This window comes from Carcharodon carcharias, chromosome 2 (genome assembly GCF_017639515.1).
Source record: "Carcharodon carcharias isolate sCarCar2 chromosome 2, sCarCar2.pri, whole genome shotgun sequence".
Classification (NCBI taxonomy): Eukaryota; Metazoa; Chordata; class Chondrichthyes; order Lamniformes; family Lamnidae; genus Carcharodon; species Carcharodon carcharias.
In genome coordinates, this window is record NC_054468.1 from 86,376,109 (window position 1) to 86,399,926 (window position 23,818).

Sequence of the window (23,818 nt, forward strand, 5' to 3'; positions counted from 1 at the left end):
GACCCAGGGGGGCATTTTACCAGTGATAGCCAATTAGGATACTATAACAGGTTTGAACAAGAAATAGATAAACTTTATTGCAGAAAGCTTTTCAGGCGCTACACGCTCGATCAGGACTCTCGTCAGGAAGCCCCAACTCCCGGATTACCCGTGCTTAGGGCTCATTGGGTGGAACCTCCGAGAACATCACGTAACCCTTGATTGACAGCAGGAGAGGCTATACCTTCAGTTACTAAATTTCCTCCCCCTTTAGTTTTTTACTGTTTCTATTTACAGGGAATATTTGAATATCCAACAATATATACAAATATACAAATTCAGGTGATTAAAAATTAATTTTCTGAGATGCTCTCCTTATATGGCTAGAGCGGCATAGCTCTACCACTTGAGGTTCCTCAACAGGATTGACATGATCAAGAACTGCAGCATGAGACACATTAGAAAGTGGCAGTTCTGGGTTTGGCAACTCTATAGAGACATTGGGCATGTCTATTCTATGTTGATCTGTCACCTTAGGGATTGATGGATCACCGTTAATCATAGGTGGAATAGTTGGTTGTTGGAATGTCTCTCTATCACGAATATGGTCCACGTGCTTACGAAAGATTCTATTTTCCACTTACACTTAGAAGGATAAGGGACCAGTCTCTGAATCCAACAAGGTCCACTTCTGAAATTTTGCACGAATACTGTGTCACCTACACTGAAGGTGCAAGCTTTGCTGTGAATATCATGATTCAATATTTGATTACTCTGATTCCTCTCCACCTTCCCCTCTAAGTTTGGAAAAACCAGAGTTAACCTTGCACTTGGGTGGTGTTTCATCAATAATTCAGATGGTTTTGAACCTGTAGTCGCATGTGGCGTTGTGTGATAACTGAGAAGAAAGTTGGAAAGTCGAGTGTCTACAGTACCTTCTGATAATTTCGTCATACAAAACTTGAACGTTTTCACAGCCCTCTCAGCTAAACTATTTGATGAGGGATGGTAAGGGGCTGTTTTAATATGTCTGATTCCATTTAAATTCATGAATCTCTGTACTGCTAAAGACCATACCATTATCAGAAACAACGATTTCCATGTATGCTAAAACAATGATGCAGCTTCTAGATACTTTCATTGGATGTTGGTGATTTGACTTTGTATACATCCATCCATTTAGAATGTGCATCTATGATCAACAAAAACATGGTACCTAAGAATAGAACTACATAATCAATATGTAGTCTAACCCAGGGTGGACCAGGCCACTCCCACAGGTGCAGGGGAGCTGAAACAGGCAACTTCTGTTTCACTGTTGGTGGAAACAGTACTTGACCATGGTTTCATTGTCACTGTCAATGTCTGGCCACCAGACTTGGTTTTGCGCAAACATTTTCATCTTTGATATGCCTGGATGCGCATTGTGAAGCTCTGCCAAGAGTAGTTCTCTTCCTTGTGGAGGGATGACAACTCTTGATCCCCACAACAAAATTCCGTCTTGGCAGCTTAACTCTGCGTTTCAGGCATGGAATGGTCTCAACAATTCAAGCACAGGCGAATTTGACCATTCTTGCAAAACAAGGTCTCTGACTTTCAACAATATTGGATCCCTGTTCATCCAATTTCTAATTTGCTTCACACACACTGGTGAAGAATCCAAGAAATTCACCTTATAGCACAACTTCTGGTAAAGGGAGACGTCTGACTGCGTCTGCATTTGCCATATACAAGCCAGGATGGTGCAAAAAGTACACTTGTATGCAGATAATATCAAAGCCCCATGTTGTATTCTTGCTGATGCTATTGGCAGAATGGCCTTATCCTCACTGAATAAACTCATTAATGGCTTATGGTCTGAGACAATGGTGAAATGTCGTCCATGCAGATACTGGTGGAATTTCTTCATTCTGAATATCACCAATAAACTTTCCTTTTGTAGCTGGGAATAATCCTTCTCGGCTGTGGAGAGGGTTCTTAATACATAGCCAATGGGCCTTTCTGATCCATTTTCCATTCTGTGTGATAACACGGCTCTCACATCATAAGCAGAGGCATCACATGTTAATACCAACTCCTTCCCTGGATCGTAGTGTACCAATAAACAGGATGAACATAATAATTTCTTTACTTTCACAAAAGCTTCTTCCTGTTGTGAATTTCATGATCAATGGTGATTTTTTTTTAACAAGTGTAATGGTGCTAACACTGTTGATAAGTTTGGCAAGAAGCGGCTATAGTAATTGATCATACCCAGGAAATACTTGAGTTTGGTTACATTGGACGGTGAGGGCGCATTTTTTATTGCCCAATCTTTCTCTTCTACAGGATATAAACCCATGGTGTCCGCCCTGTGACCCAGGTAAATAATTTCTGGCACTTGAAATGTGCATTTTTCCTTCTTTAATTGTACGCTGGCTTCCATGAACCCTCTTAGCACCTCCTGAAATGCATTGTCATATTTAGGGGGAGGCAATGGCTTAGTGGTATTGTCACTGGTCTAGTAATCCAGAGACCCAGGGTAATGCTCTGGGGACCTGGTTTCATATACTGCCAAGGCAGATGAAAATCTGGAATTAAAAATATAATGATGGCTATGAACCCATCTGGTTCACTAATGCCCTTTTAGAGAAGGAAACTGGCCATCCTGTCTGGCCTACATGTGACTCCAGACTCCAGCAATACATGGTTCACTCTGAAAGGCCTAGCAAGCCACTCAGTTGTATCAAACCACTACAAAGTCTCAAAAAGAGGAATGAAACCGGACGGACCGCCTGACATCGGCCTAGGCACCAGAAATGACAACGGCATCTCAGCCCTGTCGACCCTGCAAAGTCCTCCTTACTAACATCAGGGGGCTAGTGCCAAAATTGGGAGAGCCTGACATAGTCATCCTCACAGAATCATATCTTACAGATAATGTCCCAGACCCGACTTGGAGCTAGCACCACTACTGACCGAGCTGGCTGAGTCCTGAAGGACATAGCTGCTAGACTGGATCTGTGTCAGGCAACAAGAGGGAAAACCATTCTTATCCTCAACAACCTGCCTGCCGCAGATGCATCTGTCCATGACTGAATTGGTAGGAGTGACCACCACACCGTTGTTGTGGTTGCCTTCACATTGAAGACACCCTCCATGGAGTTGTGTGGCATTACCACGGGGCTAAATGGTTTCGAACAGATCTAGATCAAGACTGGGCATCTATGAGGCACTGTGAGCCATCAGCAGCAGCAGAATTATACTCAAACACAATCTGTAACCTCATAGCCTGGCCCCACTCTACCATTACCATCAAGCCAGGGGATCAGCCCTGGTTCAATGAAGAGTGCAGGAGGGCATGCCAGGAGCACAGACATACCTAAAAAGGAGGTGTCAACCTGGTGAAGCTATAACACAAGACTACTTGTGTGCTAAACAGCATAAGCAGCAAGTGATAGAGCTAAGCCATCCCACAACTAATGGATCAGATCTAAGCTCTGCAGTCCTGCCACATCCAGTCATGAATGGTGGTGGACAATTAAACAACTCACTGGAGGAGGAGTCTCCACAAATATCCCCATACTCACTGATGGAGGAGCCTAGCATGTCAATGCAAAAGTTAAGGCTGAAGCATTTGCTACAATCTTCAGCCAGAAATGCTGAGTGGATGATCCATCTCGGCCTTCTCCGGAGGTCCCCAGCATCACAGATGCCAGTCTCCAGTCAATTTGATTCACTCCACATGATATCAAGAAATGGCTGAAGGCATTGGATACTGCAAAGGCTACGGGTCCTGATAATATTCCAGCAATAGTGCTGAAGACTTGTGCCCCAGAACTTGCCGCGCCCCTAGCCAAGCTGTTCCAATACAGCTACAATACTGGCATCTACCCGGCTATGTGGAAAATTGCCCAGGTATGTTCTGCACACAATAAACAGGACAAATCCAACACAGCCAATTACCGCTCTATCAATCTACTCTCGACCATCAGTAAAGTAATGGAAGGGGTCATCAACAGTGCTATGAAGCGACACTTGCTTAGCAATAACCTGCTCACTGATGCCCAGTTTGGGTTCTGCAAGGGCCACTCAGCTCCTGACCTCATTTTAGCCTTGGTTCTGACATGGACAAAAGAGCTGAACTCCTGAGGTGAGGTGAGAGTGACTGCCCTTGACATCAAGGCCACATTTGACCGAGTGTGATATCAAGGAGCCCTAGCAAAACTGGAGTCAATGGGAATCAGAGGGAAACCTCTCCACTACCTAGCACAAGGGAAGGTGGTTGTGGTTCTTGGAGGTCAATCATCTCAGCTCTAGGACATCACTGCACGAGTTCCTCAGGGTAGTGTCCTCAGCCCAAGCATCTTCAGCTGCTTTATCAATGACCTTCCTTCCATTATCAGATCAGGAGTGAGGATGTTGGCTGATGATCGCACAATGTTCAGCACCATTTGTGACTCCTTAGAAGCAGTCCACGTCTAAATGCATTAAGACCTGGACAATATCCAGGCTTGGGCTCACAAGTGGCAAGTAACATTCGAGCCACGAGTGCCAGGCAATGAACATCTCCAACAAGAGAGAATCTAACCATCGCCCTTCACGTTCAATGGCATTACCATCACTGAGTCTCCCACTATCAACATTCTGGGAGTTACCATTGACCAGAAACTGAACTGGACGAGCCATATAAATACTATGGCTGCAAGAGCAGGTCAGAGGCTAGAAATTGTGTGAAGAGTAACTCGCCTCCTGACTCCCAAAAGCCTGCCCACCATCTACAAGGCACAAGTCAGGGGTGTGATGGAATACTCCCCACTTGCCTGGGTGACACAATGCTCAAGAAGCTTGACACTGTCCAGGACAAAGCAGCCTGTTTTATTGGCACCACATCCACAAACATTCACTCCCTCCACCACCGAAGCACAGTAGCAGCAGTGTGTACCATCTACAAGATGCACTGCAGGAATTTATCAAGGCTCCTTAGACAGCACCTTCCAAACCCCTCGATCACTACCATCTAGAAGGACAAGGGCAGCAGATAGGTTGTGGTGTTCCCATCTGGAAGTTCCCCTCCAAGCCACACACCATCCTGACTTGGAAATATATTGCAGCTCCTTCATTGTCACTGGGTCAAAATCCTGGAGCTCCCTTCCTAACAGTACTGTGGGTGTACCTATACCACATGCACTGCAGATGTTGAAGAAGGCAGATCAGCACCACCTTCTCAAGGGCAACTAAGGATGGGCAATAAATGCTGGCCCAACCAGCGAAGCCCACATCCCATGAATGAATAAAAAGAAATCTTTAGCAGTCCAGGAACTCCTCCTGTTTCAGGTGAAATATCTCAGACCAGTCAAGCTTGATTTTCTGTAACCAATCTTGGCCTAGCAGAATGGGTCCTTCTGCTTTCACTATTAACGCAGGCAGCTGGGCTGTCTGTTGCCTATAAGACACTGATACTGTGGCAAAGTCCTTTACCTGAATAGACTCTCCAGTATATGTCTTTAATCTAGCAGTTGTCTGCTCCAGGTTTAGTAGCTGAGTACCTTCACTAAGGTATTTGAAAGTATGCTCTCCCACCACTGTAGTTGAGGCTCCTGTATCCGCCTCCATTATTAGTGGCTTCTCATTAACTTGGATTGTGAAGATTCGGTTCTTACAGCGGTTGTGTTTTACAGGGAATAGATGTCGGTGTCGGCAGCTTCAGGTTCTGCTGTATTTATGGGCTGTTTTGACATCGCCCTGCATTGCTTTACTACAAGACCTTTCTTATGGCAGTAATGGCATTCTGCCTCCTTGAATCCACAGGTGTCTGATTTGTGGTCACCCCCACATCTAGAACAAATTAACCTCGAAATTGCTGCTGAAGTGTTTCCACTAGGTCTTTTCATGTTTCTAACAGTGGACATTGCCTCTCGCTTCGATGCTATGGGTCTGGTTTTCGCGCCATGCTTGGTGGTAGGTTCACAGCCCACATGAAGATCAGCGCCACATTGTAGGTGTTGCAAAGTCTGCAAGTCTCTCACAGCACTTTCCATGGCGAGGAAGATTTGGTGCACTCATGATAACAAGATGAGGTGCAGCGTTAGAGCTATTTTACCCGCCGTCAAATGTAATGACTCGACAAAGCGGATAGGTTTCAACAAGAAACAGATGAACTTTATTACAGAGAGCTTTTCAGGAGCTACATCCTCAGATTGCCCACGCTTAGGGCTTATTGGTTGGAGCTTCCCAGAACATCACAAGACCCCTGATACACAACAGGAGAGGCTATACCCTCAGTCACTACAGAGGCCCAATTAGAAGTCCGGCAGCTCGGCAGCGCCACCGATAGTGGTGGCCACTGCCAAAGCTGCAGGAAGAAGGCCAATAATCGAGAGGGACTTCAAATTTACATATAGATTGGGTAAACCAAATTCAGACTAATATTGTGGAGGGTGAATTCCTGGAATGCATACAAGATGGTTTTCTAGAACAGTTTGTTGAGGAACCAATTAGGGAACGGGCTATTTTAAATCTAGTATTGTGCAATGAGAAAGGGCTAATTAATAATCTCAGTGTCAAGGGGCCTCTAGGGAAGAATGATCATAATATGGTAGAAATTTACATTGTTACTCAATTGGATGATGCTTGACCGTCAACCAAACAACCTCTTTTCCCCATTTTCAACATTTTTACAACTGGCAAAGAGAAAGGTAAAAAAAAAATGACAAGAAAAACCCAATCTTTTTTAATGTCCCAATGATTTTTCTCCAGGGTTGCACGCAGCAGGCGCCCAGGAGATTAATCTTCAGTCCTGGAGGGTTGGCAACCGTATTTACCTGGCAGTGTCTGTGCATGGTGGGGGCCCATTCCGTCACTGGGAAAATGCCAACAGGGGTGGTGGGGGGCGGTGGGGGATTGGCCATTAATTGTCTGCCCACCTCCATCAGAAGGCAGCTGCCCTACTGATGCCCCCTGTGCTGACAATATCCTGTGAAGGCGGGAAGTCATCAGGTTCCCCTCCCAAGGCCTTCTGCCCCCCGCCCCCTTTATACAAGGCCTCCTGCCTCCCAGCCGGTCTCCAGCAGGTTGGTAAAATTCAGACCCATGTTTCGTTGTACTTAGTTTTAATGAGTTGCCTGATCTTTTGTGCTGTGTCAGATTTTCTGAGCTGTTTGTCAACTTTTTCGAGTTTCCTAAGTCGGGCATCTGCGAAAAATGCAGCTGTCTTGTATTAGCAATCGCTGGTCGATGCCATTTTTAATAAAAACAGAAAATGCTGGAAAAGCTCAGCAAGGCCTGGCAGCATCTGTGGAGAGAGAAACAGAGTTAACATTTCGAATCTGTGTGACTTCTTCAGAGCTAAAGAGAAGTAGCAATCACAAAATCCATCACATTTCTACTTCTCTTTAGCTCTGAAGAAGAGTCACACAGATTCAAAACGTTAACTCTGTTTTTCTCTCTCCACAGATGCTACCAAGCCTTGCTGAGCTTTTCCAACATTTGTTTTTATTTCAGATTTCCAGCATCCGCAGTACTTTGCTTTTCTCTAGATGCTATTTTTGTGGTGGGACATATGTGGAGAGCAAACAATAGCGCCATCCTCTGGACAATCTTTTTGTTACTGAAGAAGCTTCTTTACAATAATTTCATGAGATTAATTTCTATCCATTGTAACTATCAGGTGGATTAGTTAGTTGATAAACCCAAAATGGGCACCAAAAGAGCTACTGATGGAAGGAATTGTAATTTGAGTAACAGGGTTCGAACAGCAGGGGACATAAGTTCTGATTTCAAAAAGAGAGAAGCAGGCGAACAGGGACAATCAAGTAGAAGAATAAGTTACCTGGGTAAGGACATTGAAATGGACTGGGTTTATGGATTCAAGGAACAATTTAATGTGATTCTGGGGAAACAAGAGATTGAGGGATTGAGTAAGAAGGTGAGAATTGAGGGATACGGTGAAAGGGTGGGTCGGTACGTGCGACTGATACAGTGAGTTAGATACGTGGGGGTGAGGAATGTGGTGAAATGGGTAGGTGAGGGTGGGGGATGTGGTGTGGGCATGAAGTCAAAAGATGAAGAGTTGTAGGTAGATGGAAGTTGGGCTGGGTTGCTGGAGTAATCATGGCCAAAATAAGTGGTATGTGAAGGGGGAAATCTTTGATCTCCTTTGGGTTTTCATTATACTGTCATAATGGAATACTGCATCGAGCTGGAATATCCTTTGACCAAACCACCATCCTTGGTTTCCTACTATATTCCAGCCTCAGTAAACTCTGACTGCTGCTTTAATCTCTCTCTCTCTCTCTCTTTCCCAAGGTGGTGCAATGAAGGCCCTTTACTGCTACAGCCCCATTGAAGACTTATGGACTCTGGTCACACAGTTTGGTCACGAACGCGCCAGCTGTGGGATTGCGGCCTGCAACAACAAACTCTTCATCACCGGGGGCCGCGACGAGAAGAACGAGGTTATTGCCACCGTCTTGTGCTGGGACACAGAGAAGGAAAAGCTGACGGAGGAGTGTGTCTTGCCCCGTGGGGTATCGCACCACGGCAGTGTCACCGTTAGAAAGTCCTACACACACATCCGTCGCATTGTTCCCGGAGCTGTCTCCGTATGACAGTCGGCAAAATCATGGGCAACTTTTACTCACCTCCTGAGGGGCTGCCTCAGGGCTTCCCATGAGTCTGCGTTCTCCTGAACTTCTATCTCAACCATTGGATGCGTTTAACAAAACATTTTCCTGTCACCATGATTTGATCCTTTTGGATGTCACCAGAGAAATGGCTGTACGATCTTTGCACACGAACCTTGTGGGACAAACACTGCATTGTCAAAATATTTGGAAACTGGAATCTAATCCAGAAAGATTCCTTGCATTTTTTGGCTAATAAAGCAGCTACACACTAGTCATAGAGGATACACACTGGGTAAACATTGCAATATATTGGAAACACATTGGAAACAGAACAATATGGAGTAAATATGTGGGAGCAGAGGTATATGGAGAGAGGATACAACACTGGTTCAATGAGTTAAACTATAGGGACAGGTTGCGTAGACTAAGCTGGTGGGCAAGGATATTATGGTGAGTGAGTAGTTAGAGTAAAGATACAGATCAACCATTATGGCCCAGATCTCGTGGTCCTAATAAAGGCAATGCTATCGGGGTTCAAAAGGGAGTTGCAGCTGCCAACTTATGCTGCCAGCTGCACAGACTTATGCTGGCAAAAGGAAGTAGTGATACTTGAGAATATGCTCCTCCAGAGCTTCTGATAATGGTCCTGCTGGGCCACTTTGTAAAGTGGCAGGGACCTGTATTTAATGAATTTGGGCTGATTGCCCACATATAACACTGGGTTTAACGCTATTTAAATGAGAGCTGATATTAGCAGGCATAAAGCCTGATGATGAGTGGTTCAGCCATGTATTAGATACTATAAATCCCTTTAATACGTTACAAATCTCTGCAACATGACATCCTCCAGCTCATAATGATGCTATTCCCCAAATATCTTTATTAAATTTCAGATAAATTTGTCTTTGCATATTTGTACAATATCAATATGGTTTTATTTGTGTGTTTTATTTCTGACTTAGTTGTGCCCTGCAGATTCTGCTTGTACAGCTCCCATGGGGAAAAGGGCAAGAGGTTGGGAGAAGGAGGGAGGGAGAGACTTTCAACTCCCCGGGAAAATGGTAAGGGATACTCAGGCTTGAAGTTCAGATAAAATACTAGGAAGATAAATGGGATTAAAATTAAATTATGTAAAAAATCTCACGGATAAGAAAGGAGTTTTATATAAAGTCTCAGGCAAAAAAAAATGTAATTAAACTGGGCTGGTGCAGAAACTAAAGGAGAAAACAAATTGTGAGTTGAGCTGAAAAATTCTGTGTATTTCTTAACGTGTTTAAAAGTGTTGAAAATCATTGGCCCAAATCTTCCGATATGGGGAGAGATCTCCTGCTGCACCCTGGGGCCCTGAGGTTGTCCCAGCACATGCACATCCACGCTACCAAGGCAAGATGTTTAAATTTATGGGCCCCAATCTTCTGAGCAGTGGCAATCACTGTCAGGTTACCAATCTGCTCCGATTTTTAAAAATAGTGCCAGAGCTCCACATTTCTCGCCTAGACTTCCGAACCAGGCCTCTGTGGAGTGTAGCTATTCTCGACGTCCATCCTCATAGTGCAAGATTGTCAGGGGAAGCCAAGACACGTCTACTTTTTACAGCACTAGCTGTCGTATTTTGGTGAGTTCTCATTCACTAATGCATTAAAAAGCTTTGGGACATTAAACTGGCTTTTCACTGCATTAGTGAATGAGTGTGAGTGAGGTAAGTGGGTAGGGTGGGAGGGTGTAAGTGGCAGGGTGGGAAGGGTGATATAGGGTACCAGCTGTGTAGGGTGACAGGGTGGATAGGGTGTTAGCTGGATAGGGTGGTAGGTGGGAGGGTTGGTAGGGTGATAGGATGCCGGCTGGGTAGGGTGGCAGGGTGAGTCAGGTGGTGAGGTTGGCCCAGGTCAGGGTGGGAGGGGTGTCAGAGGATTGGAGTGAAGTTGAAGGGGTTGGAGGGTCAGGGTATACTTGGGGGTTGGGGGTAGTTGGAGGGTTTGGATGGTTGATGGGGGTGCGGGAATGCGGGGTGTTGGTCAGTGTGAGTGATTATTTATAGTTACCCAGGAGTTAGAACTGTTTCTTTTTGTCTAACCTTGCCAGGGTAACTATCCAGTTTACTGAGTCAGAACCATCCAATGTCTCTGACTCAAACTCGGAGTTTCAGACATTTTTGGAGGGTTCTGGATGGAGTTACCTATTGGAAATCCAAACTTCCTGGGTAATTCCCTCATAGTCAATATGTTGGGACTTCTGAGGGGTCACACAGCACATCTTGGGGGATATGTGTGGGGTACGACCATCTGCAGAGTGGAAGTTCTGGGCCTCTGCCAGTTTTACTCTGCTCAGATTGCTTCAGGATTCCAATGGCAGTGGGATCAGATGGCAAGAGCCATGGAGACTTGGGCTCTTTACCCTAAACTGAACCTGGCTTTTACACTGAATTATTTATAGCTTCTCAGAGCAGGTATAAAACCAGCAAAATTCCAAATTAATTAGCTGGAGTGTCAAAAAGCAGGACAGCACCCCCAAAGAGTGCTCACCCCCCACGACAATGTTCACCCCTCCCCTAGTAATGTTCACCCTAAATGTTGTACCCCGCCCGACATTGTTCACCCCCGACAATGTTCGCCTCCCCCCGACCCCCCAAATGTTGTAGGCCTCCCCTGACAGTGTTCACCCCCCACCGCACAATGTTCACCCCCCACCCAACCCCCCCAAGCCCCCCGGACAATGTTCACCACCAACACCCCTCCGGACAATGTTCACCCCACCATGGGGCCCTAGCTTTGTTGGGATTACACTCAGCCCTAGGCCTCCTGGCTCAGTTAGAGCAACGCTTCCAGCTATTGTAGAATGGTAAGTGGGCAGATTAAATCGCCGTGAGTGGCAAGTAGATCCTCTCCATTACTGACTGGAAGCTCTGGGCCAATATAAACAAACTCACCTGCCACTGAGGTGAAGATTGACCTCAAGGTTCGTGTCTTCAGCTGGTGACATCATTAGGGGGTGCGGCTTTGTCCGCACCGCTAGTCTTTGCAGATGTATCTTTCTGCAGCCAGAGGTTGAAATTGTCAGTGCAGCCAATGAACTAGGATAAATTCGCATTTCTGAAGTCAGTTGGCAATGCCTACCTTCAAACTGATCGCAAAGTCCAGTCCAATCTAATTGAATGGTGGAACAGACTTGAGGTGTCAATGGCCTAGTCTTGATTTTATGTTCCCATATGCTTCACTTTCCCCTGTGCTTTGCCTCTCTATATCCTACTATTCTTCAGTGTTTAAACTCTCCATGTCCACCACTATTCTCCAATATTTAACCTGTCTATATCTCACTATTCCAGTGTTTAACCCCTCATTATCTCATTGTTCCCCAGTGTTTAACCTCTCCCTAGCCCATTGTTCCCTGGTTGTTAACGTCCCCATATCCCAATGTTCCCCAGTGTTTAACCACAAGATTTAGAGGAGGAGTAGGCCATTTGAGCCTGCTCCACCATTCGATAAGATCATGGCTGACCTAATTCTGGCCTCAACTCCACTTTCCTGTCTGCATCCCATAACCCTTGTCAATCAAAATTCTATCTAACTCCGCCTTGAATAAATTTAATGAGCCAGCCTCCACTGCTCTCTGGGTAAGAGAATTCCACAGACTAACGACCCTCTGAGGAAAAATAATTCTCTTCATCTCAGTCTCAAATGGGAGACCCCTAATTTTTAAACTCTGTCTCCTAGTTCTAGATTCCCCCACAAAGGGAAACATCCACTCAGTGTCCACTTTATGAAGACCCCTCAGGATTTTATATGTTTCAATAAAATCACCTCTCATTCTTCTAAACTGCAATGGGTATAAGTCCAACCTACTCAACTTTTACTCATAAGCTAACCCCTTCAACGCGGGATTCAGTTTAGTGACCCTTCTCTGAACTGCTTCTAATGCAATTATATCCTTTCTTAAGTAAGGAGACCAAAATGTACACAATACTCCAGATGCAGTATCACTAAGGCCCTGTACAGCTGTGCCACGTGTTTCATGCACCAGGACACCCAGATCCCTCTGTACCATAGAGCTCTCCATTTAAATAATATACTTTTCTATTCTTCCCGCCAAAGTGGACAGCAGCTGCCAAATTTTTACCCGCTCACTTAACTAATCTAAATCCCTTCTAGGCTATTTTCTGGATGGTGTTTAACTGCTCTATATCGAACTTTTAAAAAATTCCTTCATGGACGTGGGCATCACTGGCAAGCATTTGATGCACATCCCTAATTGCCTTCGAGAAGCTAGTGGTAGGTTTGTGGTTTGATTTCCACTTTGAATACTGTTTGGGTTTCTCTTTAGGTAACTTGTGGCGTGTTCTTTATTGCAAAGGTTTCCCACTGCTTGAATGCATGAATAGTAATCCAGTAATAAGGTGTGTTTTTCCTCTAAAGTCAAAGAGATCTGGTCCCAATCTTTCCCAAGGCCTGTCTGGAAATCTAGATGGTAATAAAGGTTCTGTGGATGTTTGGCTATTAACTGTGCAAGTATGAAGTCTTGAATTGCTTTTGAAATTCCTGGCCATCATACGGATTGATGTGCAAAAGCTCTACATTCTCTAATCCTAAGTGACCATCATGGACCATGAAGAATTTCCTCCCTCATAGCCTTGGGTATTACTAGTCTATGGTTAAATACTAGAAGATCGTCCACTATCATTAGATTTTTCTCTGTTAGTGGTAATTTCATGAGAGCTGATTGTTTGGATTATATTTTGACAAAGCTCCAGCAAAATTTTCTAACCTGGGTATACTCCACAACCTCTTCTTGTGCTTTCCTGATTTCTGGTAGTTTTTTTTCTCTCTCAGAGGCTGGTAGAGAGTTGGTTATGACCTATGAAATGCTTCCACTTTTGAAATAAGTACTAAGTCTCGGGTTGCTGCCTGATCAACCATAGCTAGATAATGCATCTGCTGTGGTCTGTATTTTGCCTGGCATATACACAGCTGTATAATAAGAACAGATCAGCCTGAGTCTGAAATGTTTATGCATAGAGGCACTTTGACAATCTCTGTGGAATTCAGGAGGGTGACCAACAGTTTCTGGTCTGTCTCGATTTGAAATTGCAATCCCATCAAATAATCAGAGAATCGTTCAGATGCCCAGATTACTGCCAATGCTTCTTTCTCTATAGTTGCATAATGTTCTTCCATTTCAGTTAATGCCCTGGAAGCAAAGTAGACTGGCTTTCTGTTACCATCCTCCTGGACCTGAACGACTACAGCTCCAAGGCCTGTTGAGGATGCATCAGTGGCCACCACCATGGGCAATCTGGGATTATAATGCACCAGCACACCTGAAGAGAAGAGCCTTTCCTTTATTTTCTGAAATGCGTTGGTTTGCTCAATACCACAAAACCATTGTTGACCTTTCCCTAAAAGTTCTCTCAAAGGTTCAATGATTGTAGCCAAGTGGGGAATGAATTTACCAACCTGATTGTGCATTCCGAGGAATCTCTGGACGTCAGTAACACAATTTAGTTGAGGAAGATTGCCCTTTACCTTTCATTTTTTGAGAGTCTACCATATGCCTTTTTGTTGTATGATGTGCCCCAAGGATTTAATGGTAGTTTTTGCAAATTCACATTTTTTGTTTAAGGTGATGCTGGGGACTTCAGGAGGAGACCAAGGTGAATAATCCACTCTATACTTCTGGCTGGAGATTGTTGCAAATGCAAATGCTTTTGCACTAGTGTTCGGGGCTCCCCCATCATTGAGAATGGGGATATTTGTGGAACCACCTCCTCCTGTTAGTTGTTTAATTATCCATCACCATTCATGACTGGATGTGCCAGGACCACAGAGCTTAGACTGGATCTGTGACTGTGGGGTTGCTTAGCTCTCTCTATTGCATGCATCCTATGCTGTTTGTCACGCAAGTAGTCTTGTGTTGTAGCTTCACCAGGTTGACACCTCATTTTTAGATATGCCTGGGGCTGTTCCTGGAATGCCCTCCTAAAGTCTTCTTCAAAGCAGGGTTGATCCCTTGGCTTGATGGCAATGGTAGAGTGGGGAATATGCTGGCCATATGAGGTTACAGATTCCCCTGTAAACCGCTCTATATCTCATTATTCCCCAGGGTTTAACTCCTCTATATCCCTCTATTCCCCAGTGTTTAACCTCATGATTCCAACTATTTCCCTGTACATAAACCCTCTATATCCCGCTATTCTCCTGCATTTAGCCTCTCTATATCCTACTATTCCCTAGTATTTAACCTCTCGGTGTCCCACTGTTCCCTACTATTTAATCCCTCTTTATCCCACTATTCCCTTGTGTTTACCCTCCATTCAGTAATGTTTACAGTTGGAAATTAAAATGCTAAGAGCACAAATTAATCACAGCAAAATAAAATCTTAGCCTGCACCCAGTCCTTTTGAGCTTGTTTCTAGCAGTGTGGACTAACTGTGTCCAGTGCCTCTGATGCAATGGGCAATTGCCAGGGCCACTGATACATGATTACCCAGATTCCCTGTTTGTTGCATGAATGTCTGAGATTTTTCCCAATATTTTGGGATCAAATTCAATAATTCTGCACATTTTACTATGAAAGGGGGAAAGACCTTGCTTTTATATATACATTTCACAACCTCAGCATGTCCTGAAGCACTTCATGGACAACATAATACAGTCATTGTTATAATGTTGGAAACAAATCAACCAATTTGCATACAGCAAGATCCTACAAACAACATTGAGATAATGATCAAATGATCTGTTTTAATGACATTGGTTGAGTGATAAATATTGGCTAGGACACTTGGAGAACTCCCCTGCTCTTCAGATAGGATCTTTCACATTACCTGAGAGAGGAGATAGGGTCTTGGTTTAATGTCTCATTTGAACAGCTGAATTAGGAGCAGGAGTAGGCCACACAGACCCTGGAGCCTGCTCCGCCATTCAATAAGATTATGGCTGATCTGAATGTCATCTCAACCCCATATTCCTGCCTACCCCTGATAACCTTTCACCCCCTTGTTAATCAAGAATCTAGCTGGCTCAGCCTTAAAAATACTCAAAGCTTCTGCTTCTACTGCCTTTTGAAGAGAAGAGTTCCAAAGAATCACAACCCTCTGAGAGAAAAAATTTCTCCTCATCTCTGTCTTAGATGAGCGACCTCTTATTTTTAAACAGTGACCCCTAGTTCTAGATTATCCCACAAGAGGAAACATCCTCTCCACCTCCACCCTGTCAAGACCCCTCAGGAACTTAAAGGTTTCAATTAAGTTGCCTCTTACTCTTCTAAATTCCAGTGGATACAAGCCTAACCTGTCCAACCTTTCCTCTTAAGACAACCTGCCCATCCTTAGTATTAGTCCAGTAAACCTTCCCTGAACTGCTTCTAATGCATTTACATCTTTCTTTAAATAAGGAGACCAGTATTGTACACAATACTCTGGATGTGGTCTCACTAGTGCCCTATATAACTGAAGCTAAATCTCCCTACTTTTGTTATCAATTCCCCCCACAATAAATGATAACATTCTATTAGCTTTCCTATTTACCTGCTGTATCTGCATACTAACTTTTTGTGTTCATGCACTAGGATACCCAGATCTTTCTATACTTCAGAGCTCTGCAATCTCTCACCATTTAGATAATAAGCTTAATTTTTATTCTCAACAAAAACAGAATTACCTGGAAAAACTCAGCAGGTCTGGCAGCATCGGTGGAGAAGAAAAGAGTTGACGTTTCGAGTCCTCATGACCCTTGGAATTTTTCTTTCTCATTGTAATGTATGTATTCTGTGTATTCTGAAATATCCCTTTAAATATCTGCCACTGAACTCCTAATGACATATCCCTTAACCTCATTTGCCAGTTTACTTTAGCTAGCTCCGCTTTCATGCCCTTATAATTGCCCTTATTTAAGTTTAAAATACTTGTCTTGAACGCACTCGTTTCTCCCTCAAAACGAATGTAAAATTCAGTCATATTATGATTGCTGCTACCTAGGGGTGCCTTCACTAGGAGGTTATCAATTAATCCTAACTCGTTGCTCAATACCAAGTCTCATATAGTCTGCTCTCTGCTTGGCTCCAGAATGTGTTGTTCTAAGAAACTATCCCGAAAACATTCTATGAATTCCTCATCTATGTTACCTTTGCCCATGTGATTTTTCCAATCTATATGTAGATTAAAATCCAGTCCATATGTAGATTATTGCACCTTTCTGGCAAGCTCCCATTATCTCTTTTATACTCTGCCCTATTACAATTAGGGAGCCTGTACACAACTCCCACAAGTGACTTCTTGCCTTTATCATTTTTCATCTCAACCCAAACCGCTTCTACATCCTGGTTTCTTGAACTTAGGTCATCCCCCTCTAATGTGCTAATACCATCATTAATTAACAGAGTCACCCCTCCACCTTTTCTTAACTTCCTGTCCTTCCTAAATGTCACATACCTTTCAATATTCAGGTCTCAATCTATGTCATCCTGTAGCCATGTCCCTGTAATGGCTGTCAGATTGTACTTATTTATTTCTATTTGCGCTATCGGTTCACCTATTTTGTTTTGAATGCTACTTGCATTTAGATACAAGCCTTTAGTTTTGTCCTTTTGTTATCTTTGTAGCATCTATCCTTATCTGCTGATTTATTCTTAGATTTGTACTCTCTGTCCCTTCCTGTCACAGTCTGTTTATCATTTCCCATTTTAGTATCTGTCTCTCTTGCCTTGTCTCTACTCCTTGGTTTACCACATCTTCCCAAATTTGATCCTTGCCCCCACTATTCAGTTTAAAACCCTTTCTACTTCCCTAGTTAGGCAGCTCGAGAGGACACAAGCCCCAGCACGGTTCAGGTGTAGACCGTCCCAACAGTACAGGTCCCACCTCCCCCAATACTGGTACCAGTGCCGCACAAACCAGAACCCATTTCTCCCACACCAGTCTTTGAGACATGCATTAATTTCTCTAATCTTATTTGTCCTATGCCAATTTGCATGTGGCTCAGGTAATATCCAGAAATTATTACCTTTGAGGTTCTGCTTCTTAATTTGGTGCCTAGCTCACCATACTGACTATGCAGAACTTCCTGCTTATGTCGTTGGTGCCTATATGGACCATGAACACTGGATCCTCCCCCTCCCACTTCAAGTTCCTCTCCAGCCCTGAGCATTTATATCGTGTTTTTCAAAGTACTCTACAGCCAATAAGTACTTTTGAAGCATAGTCACTGTAGTAATGTAGGAGGCATGACACAGTTTGCACACAGCAAGCTCCCACAAGCAGAAATGCGATAATGACCGGATAATCTGCTTTTGAGATATTGATTGATGGATAAATATTAGACAGGATACCAGGGACTTGAACCATACAATTTGATTCGGAGGCAAGAGTGCTACCAATTGATCCACATCTACAATGAAGAACTCATTCCTGATATCAGTTATCATTTTTTTAGTTTGAACCTATGTCATTTTGTTAATTGCAAGTGATATTCTTGATTTACTTTTCCCATTTCCTTAACTATCTCATGTATTTCCATATGATCACCATTCAGGAATCAGCCTCATGTTTCTGCTCTGCACTGTCTCAGGCACTCGAATCTCTTCCTTGCATCTTTGTGACCAAAACTGGATGCAGTACTCAAGCATCAGCACTCTACAGTCTGATCACAACCTCCTCTGACTTATATTTCACTGTCTGGGCTGTTAGCTTAACATCCAGTTGGTTTTGCTGATTGTTGCACGGCCTTGGTTGGACAGATTCGATCGATGTTGAGTCTACTAAAGCCTCTCAGCCTCTTTCAGCTTCATCCTTGGCCGTTTCAACTTCATCCATGGCACCAACAATTTACAGTTACTTAGCACCTTTAACTTGAAGAATGTCCCAGGCACTTCATAGTTGGGCATAAGGAGAGTAGCTACTGCACCAGAGTGGAGATTGGGGAAGGGTAACTTGGTTGAGAAGGAGGATTGACCTGTTTGCTTCTAACAGGCACTTTCCCCAAAGTGCAGCCACAAAACCTGGCTGATGAGGAATTACAGCATGGCCGATGCTGTGTGCAGTCCCTGCAGAGCCTGGGAACAGATAGCACTCTTTAAGATAAGACTATCCAACAGCACCACCTGCCAAGCGGATGGCCTGAGTGTATCTGCAACAAGCCTGAACAGAAAAGGGGAGATGAGGAGAAATATTTTAACACAGCAGGTTGTTGTGATCTGAAATGTAGTATGGTGACATGCTGCTGGTGCTATTCAGCTGGAAGAGAGATCAAAGTTATATACCTGTTGACCGATCTATTAATCACCAGTCTCATGGACACTTCAAACGTGTTTCTCCAAATTTCTCTGTGGACAATTGTATTTGTATGTGAGTGTGTACTTTTACCCTTGGAGTGAGAAATTCAATGTGAAATAACCCAGCAGCAAAGGTTTTTACTTAGGTTAGTTTATTTCACTGTACTGCTCAGGAAGTTACTTAAGTAAAGACAAGATCAGTTACAAATGAAGATAAAACGATACTTATAAACATGAATCAAGTTAAGTCTGTATTGTTCGGTGCAGGCCTGATATGTTTTGAAGCCAAGATGTTGCATTGTCTGAAGTGAAGGTTTTGAGATTGTAGAATTGGCTCTGCAGCTGTGATGGCTTCCACTGTCGAACTGCCGAAGGTTGCTTTCACAGGTAAGCTTGGTAGATGGAATCAAGTTTACAGGGAGGAGAGAAGGTTCCCTCCTTCTAGTTCTGCAGGTATGACACTTTTAGCTGCCTAGTTACTTTACAGCAGAAGCAGTTGGTTGTTCTGGATGGGTCAAAACCCTGGAACTCCCTTCCTAACAGCACTGTGGGTGTACCTACACCATATGGATCACAGCGGTTCAAGAAGACAGCTCACCACCACCTTCTCAAGGGCAACTAGGGATGGGCAATAAATGCTGGCTGGCCCAGCCAGCAAAGCCCACATCCCTTAAATGAATTTAAAAAACTGCCTTTCTCTGTCTCTATTGCAAGCAATTTCTTTCCTGCTGCACTGAATATGATTCAAGGTGGATCAAGGTGGTTCTTCAAGATGGATTCTCTCTTCTAAGCAGCTTGTTCTGCCTTTTCTATATTCTTGACAAGCAAGCCTAGATGGCCACTGTTTCAAAATGCCAAAACATATTCCAGATAAGGAAGTTGATTAACCCATGTCTGTGCCCTATCTTAACCATTGTCTTTTAGCTGAAGTAATTACATTTTAAATGCCCCGGCCATTAACTTGAATGGCCCAATTCTTCCATATTTGGTGGGCTAGGAAGAGATTTTTAACACTTTCGGGTAAAGCCATTGTTGTTAAGGACTGATTGAATTTCAAAAGTCTTTTCAGGACTGGGTGTGTCCGCTTGTAATCCACTCAGAGCCTTCCAGAAGCTTGACAACATTGCAGTTGTAAAGTCAGGTGACTTTGACAGCCATTTTAAGGCCTACCATGTCCTTTTTTAAAAGAGAGTACAGTTTTTTTTACAGAATCTGTAACATCGTAACTACGTACTATGACACCAGCTTGATGCATGAGTGATCTGGACATTTACTGACACTGATGAGGATCCCTATGTATGGATAGAAGCCCAGTAAAAAGTGTTGAGGGAAGAGGACAGTTTCACCAGTGATAGCCCTGCTTTCTCCAGATACAGGCTGACTATTGATCTCCTTATAGAAGGTGGCACATACCAGCGGCAGGCTCCACGTTAACCCAAAGCCTACAGACCCAATTTCCTGTGAACGCGTGCTCCTCAATGAGCCATTGCAACTCAGTTTTTTCTCTCTGAAGGAGAGTCATACGGACATGAAACATTAACTCTCTCTTTCTCTGCACAGATGCTGTTAGACCTGTTGAGTTTCTCCAGCATTTTCTATTTTTGTTTCAGATTTCCAGCATCCGCAGTATTTTGTTTTTATATCAGGTTTTTCTCTGCTCTTCTAGATGTAGTTGAACACTAAATTAGGGAGTATGGTAGCATAGTGGTTTTGTAATTGGTCTAGAAATCCCGAGGCTTCAACTAATTATCTCTAGATCATCCCTAGATCCCATAAAGGTTGCCGAGAAATTTAAATTCAGTGAAATAAATAAACCTGGAATAAAAAAACCGAGTATCAATAATGTGACCATGAAGTTACTGGATCATCATAAAAACCTGTCTGGTTCACTAATGAGGAAGAATGCTGCCATCCTTACCCAATCTGGTATATATGTGACTGCAGACACAGTAATGTGTTATATTCTTAAATGCCCTCTGAAATGGCCTAGCAAACCACTCAGATGTATAAGCATAGGCAATTAATGCTGGTCTTGTCAGTGAAGGCCACATCCCATGAATGAATAATTGAAGAAAAATTACAGAACAATGGTCAACCTGGAGTGCTGTTTTTGGTGATGTGAATTTATGGGGAAGCTTGTGAGAAAGCTCAATCTAACAGGCCAGGCGTCAATCACTTGTTTAATGTATCTATGTACAACTGACTGCCTTATGTTACAGATGTTGAAACTAGATGCAGCCTGATAGTGAAGCATAGCCTCGAAAGGCACAGCTGCTAGTACAAGTTGAAGTAGCAGGGACTTGGTTGAAACTTCCTCATAGGATTACACCTGTGAACATTTTCCAAATGCCACTGGTGATGCCTGATCCACCATATCTGCCTGGGGAAGGTGATGGTATCCCTCATCCTAATATCTGTTGATAAAGATGTGATGTACAATATTATTCTCTCCCGATATCTGCTGGTGAGGATCTGATCTCCCATATTTATACTGCTCCAGTATTTACTTCAGAAATGTCATGGTATCTTTATCCATATCAGCTGCTGCTGAAAATGTGATCATATCCTAGTCTCTCAACCCCCGCCCCCAGATATATTGGTGGCCATGTGACTGTATTCTTCCAGCACATATCTGCTGGTAGGGATGTAATTGTATCCCTCTAATTCTTATCTGCTTGTGAGGATGTGACTGTGCCCATCTAGCTCACATCTACTGATGGGGAATTGACTGTATCCCTCTAGCTAGAGTTGCCAACCCTCCAGGATTTGTTTGGAGTCTCCAGGAATTGAAGGTCAATCTCCAGGACACTGCCGTGTGCAACCCTGGAGAAAATTCATAGGGACATTAAAAATATACACTTTTTGTAATTTCCTTTGAACTTTTTTTTGAACCAAATATAAAAATATAGAAAATGGGGGAAAAGGCTATTTGGTTGACAGTCAATCACCATCCAATTAAGTAATGAATCTCTTAGCTTTCCAATTTCCTTTCATCAATGACTGTCCTTCCATCATAAGGTCAGAAGTGGGGATGTTTGCTGATGATTGCACAATGTTCAGCACCATTCACGACTCCTCAGATACTGAAGCAGTTCAAATCTAAATGCAGCAAGACCTGGACAATATCCAGGTTTGGGCTGACAAGTGGCAAGTAACATTTGTGCCACACAAGTGCCAGGCAATGAACATCTCCAACAAGAGAGAATCTAACCATCACCCTTTAACAGTTAGTGACATTACCATCAATGAATTCCCCACAATCAACATTCTGGGGGTCATGATTGACCAGAAACTGAACTGGACTAGCCATATAAATACTGTGGCTACAAGAGCAGGTCAGAGGCTAGGAATCCTGCAATGAGTAACTCACCTCCTGGCTCCCCAAAGCCTGTCCACCATCTGCAAGACACAAATCAGGAATGTGATGGAATATTCCCCACTTGCCTGGATGAGTGCAGCTCCCACAACACTCAAGAAGCTTGACACCGTCCAGTGCAAAGCAGCCCGCTTGACTGGCACAACATCCACAAACATTCACTGCCCCCAGCACCGACGCACAGTAGCAGCAATGTGTACCATCTACAAGATGCACTGCAGGACTTCATCATGACTCCTTAGACAACACTTTCCAAACCCATGACCACTACCATCTAGGACAAGGGAACACCATCACCTGGAAACCTGGAATATCCCCTCCAAGTCACTCACCATCCTGACTTGGAAATATATTGCTGTTCCTTCACTGTTGGTGGGTCAAAATCCTGAACTCCCTCCCTAACAGCACTTTGGGTGTACCTACACCACATGGACTGCAATGGTTCAAGAAGACAGCTCACCACCACCTTCTCAAGGGCTATTAGGGATGGGCAATAAATGCTGGTCCAGGCAGTTAAGCCCACACCCCGTGAATGAATTTTTAAAAGTTGGCATAGAATCATGGGAAGTTTATTACACAGAAAGAGGCCACTTGGCCCATCATGTCTGTGTCAACTGAAAAACAAGCCACCCAGCCCTGCCTATGCCCAGCATTGGAAAAGCGTGCATTACAGGGATGGATTTGTTGGCAAACTAATGGCTGGAACGCGGGAATATCACGTGACAAAACCTTTAATCACATTTGGCAACTATACCTCTAGCCCATTTCTGCTGGTGGGGAGGTGATTGTAACCCATGTCTACTGCCAGGGTTTAGTGGTAAACCTCTGACCCCATTTCCCACACCGACCAGCTGAGGCAATGCTCTAGAAGGCCCATTTTCTGCCATTTTGAGCATTCTTAACTGTTAATTCACCCTGAAGCCAGGTGGTGAAGTCGAAAATCAGATGTCAATCCTTTTTTTAAATACTAGATTTATTTACAGAATGTAGCATTATAAATGTCAAACATCCAGTGTCCCAGAAGTTTCTCTTTATATGAGCTCAAGGTACTTAATCAATTAATATCCCCCAGCTGCATATCCTTAACTTTAATAATACAATTAACACACCATTGACTAACTGTTTAAAATGGTTGGCTCATGGGATATCTTTCATAAAGTCAAGGATTTTGAAACAGAAGTTGTTGTTGAAACAGAGATATTTAAATCTTTGCCAGGAAACATGTTGCCATGGTAATATCACTGAAGGAGTCAAAATGGTGTCATGTAATTCTCTGCATGATAAGTCAATATATTTGATACCTCTTCATAGGAAGCCTTTGTAGAGAAGATCTATTTTTAAGATGGTTGCCAGCAGCTGTATTTCCCCACAGTGCTGGTGATGCACTGCTGGTCTGCACAATTTGCACCTTTAAAAGTCTGTAATTCATTATCCCCCCCAGCCCCCTGGCCTTGGTGCCTTCTCCACCTGTAACTGCGCTTATCAGTGGCAATAATTTGCATGAGCATCATGGCACCTATTGTGATTTTTATTTGCTCAGTTACTATGGCAGAGATAGCCTTGCCTGCTTATTCAGTGCTGATGACAATGGTGTTAT

At 43.6% G+C, this 23,818-nt stretch overlaps 1 protein-coding gene and 1 long non-coding RNA gene across 2 annotated transcripts in view; one reads left to right on the forward strand and one right to left on the reverse strand.

The window, feature by feature from the left end:
* LOC121274145 overlaps positions 1–8,649 on the reverse strand; it is a 44,641-nt gene extending 35,992 nt beyond the window's left edge. Inside the window, exon 1 of the long non-coding RNA XR_005942176.1 lies at positions 8,601–8,649. This is a non-coding gene — a long non-coding RNA (uncharacterized LOC121274145). The remainder of the gene's footprint in view (positions 1–8,600) is intronic.
* The window catches only part of klhl6 (kelch-like family member 6), a 62,503-nt gene extending 52,991 nt beyond the window's left edge, over positions 1–9,512 (forward strand). The window contains exon 7 of the mRNA XM_041181314.1: positions 8,266–9,512. Coding sequence (XP_041037248.1) covers positions 8,266–8,567 — 302 coding nt within the window. The 3' untranslated portion in view covers positions 8,568–9,512. The remainder of the gene's footprint in view (positions 1–8,265) is intronic.
* The last annotated feature ends 14,306 nt before the right edge of the window (positions 9,513–23,818 follow it).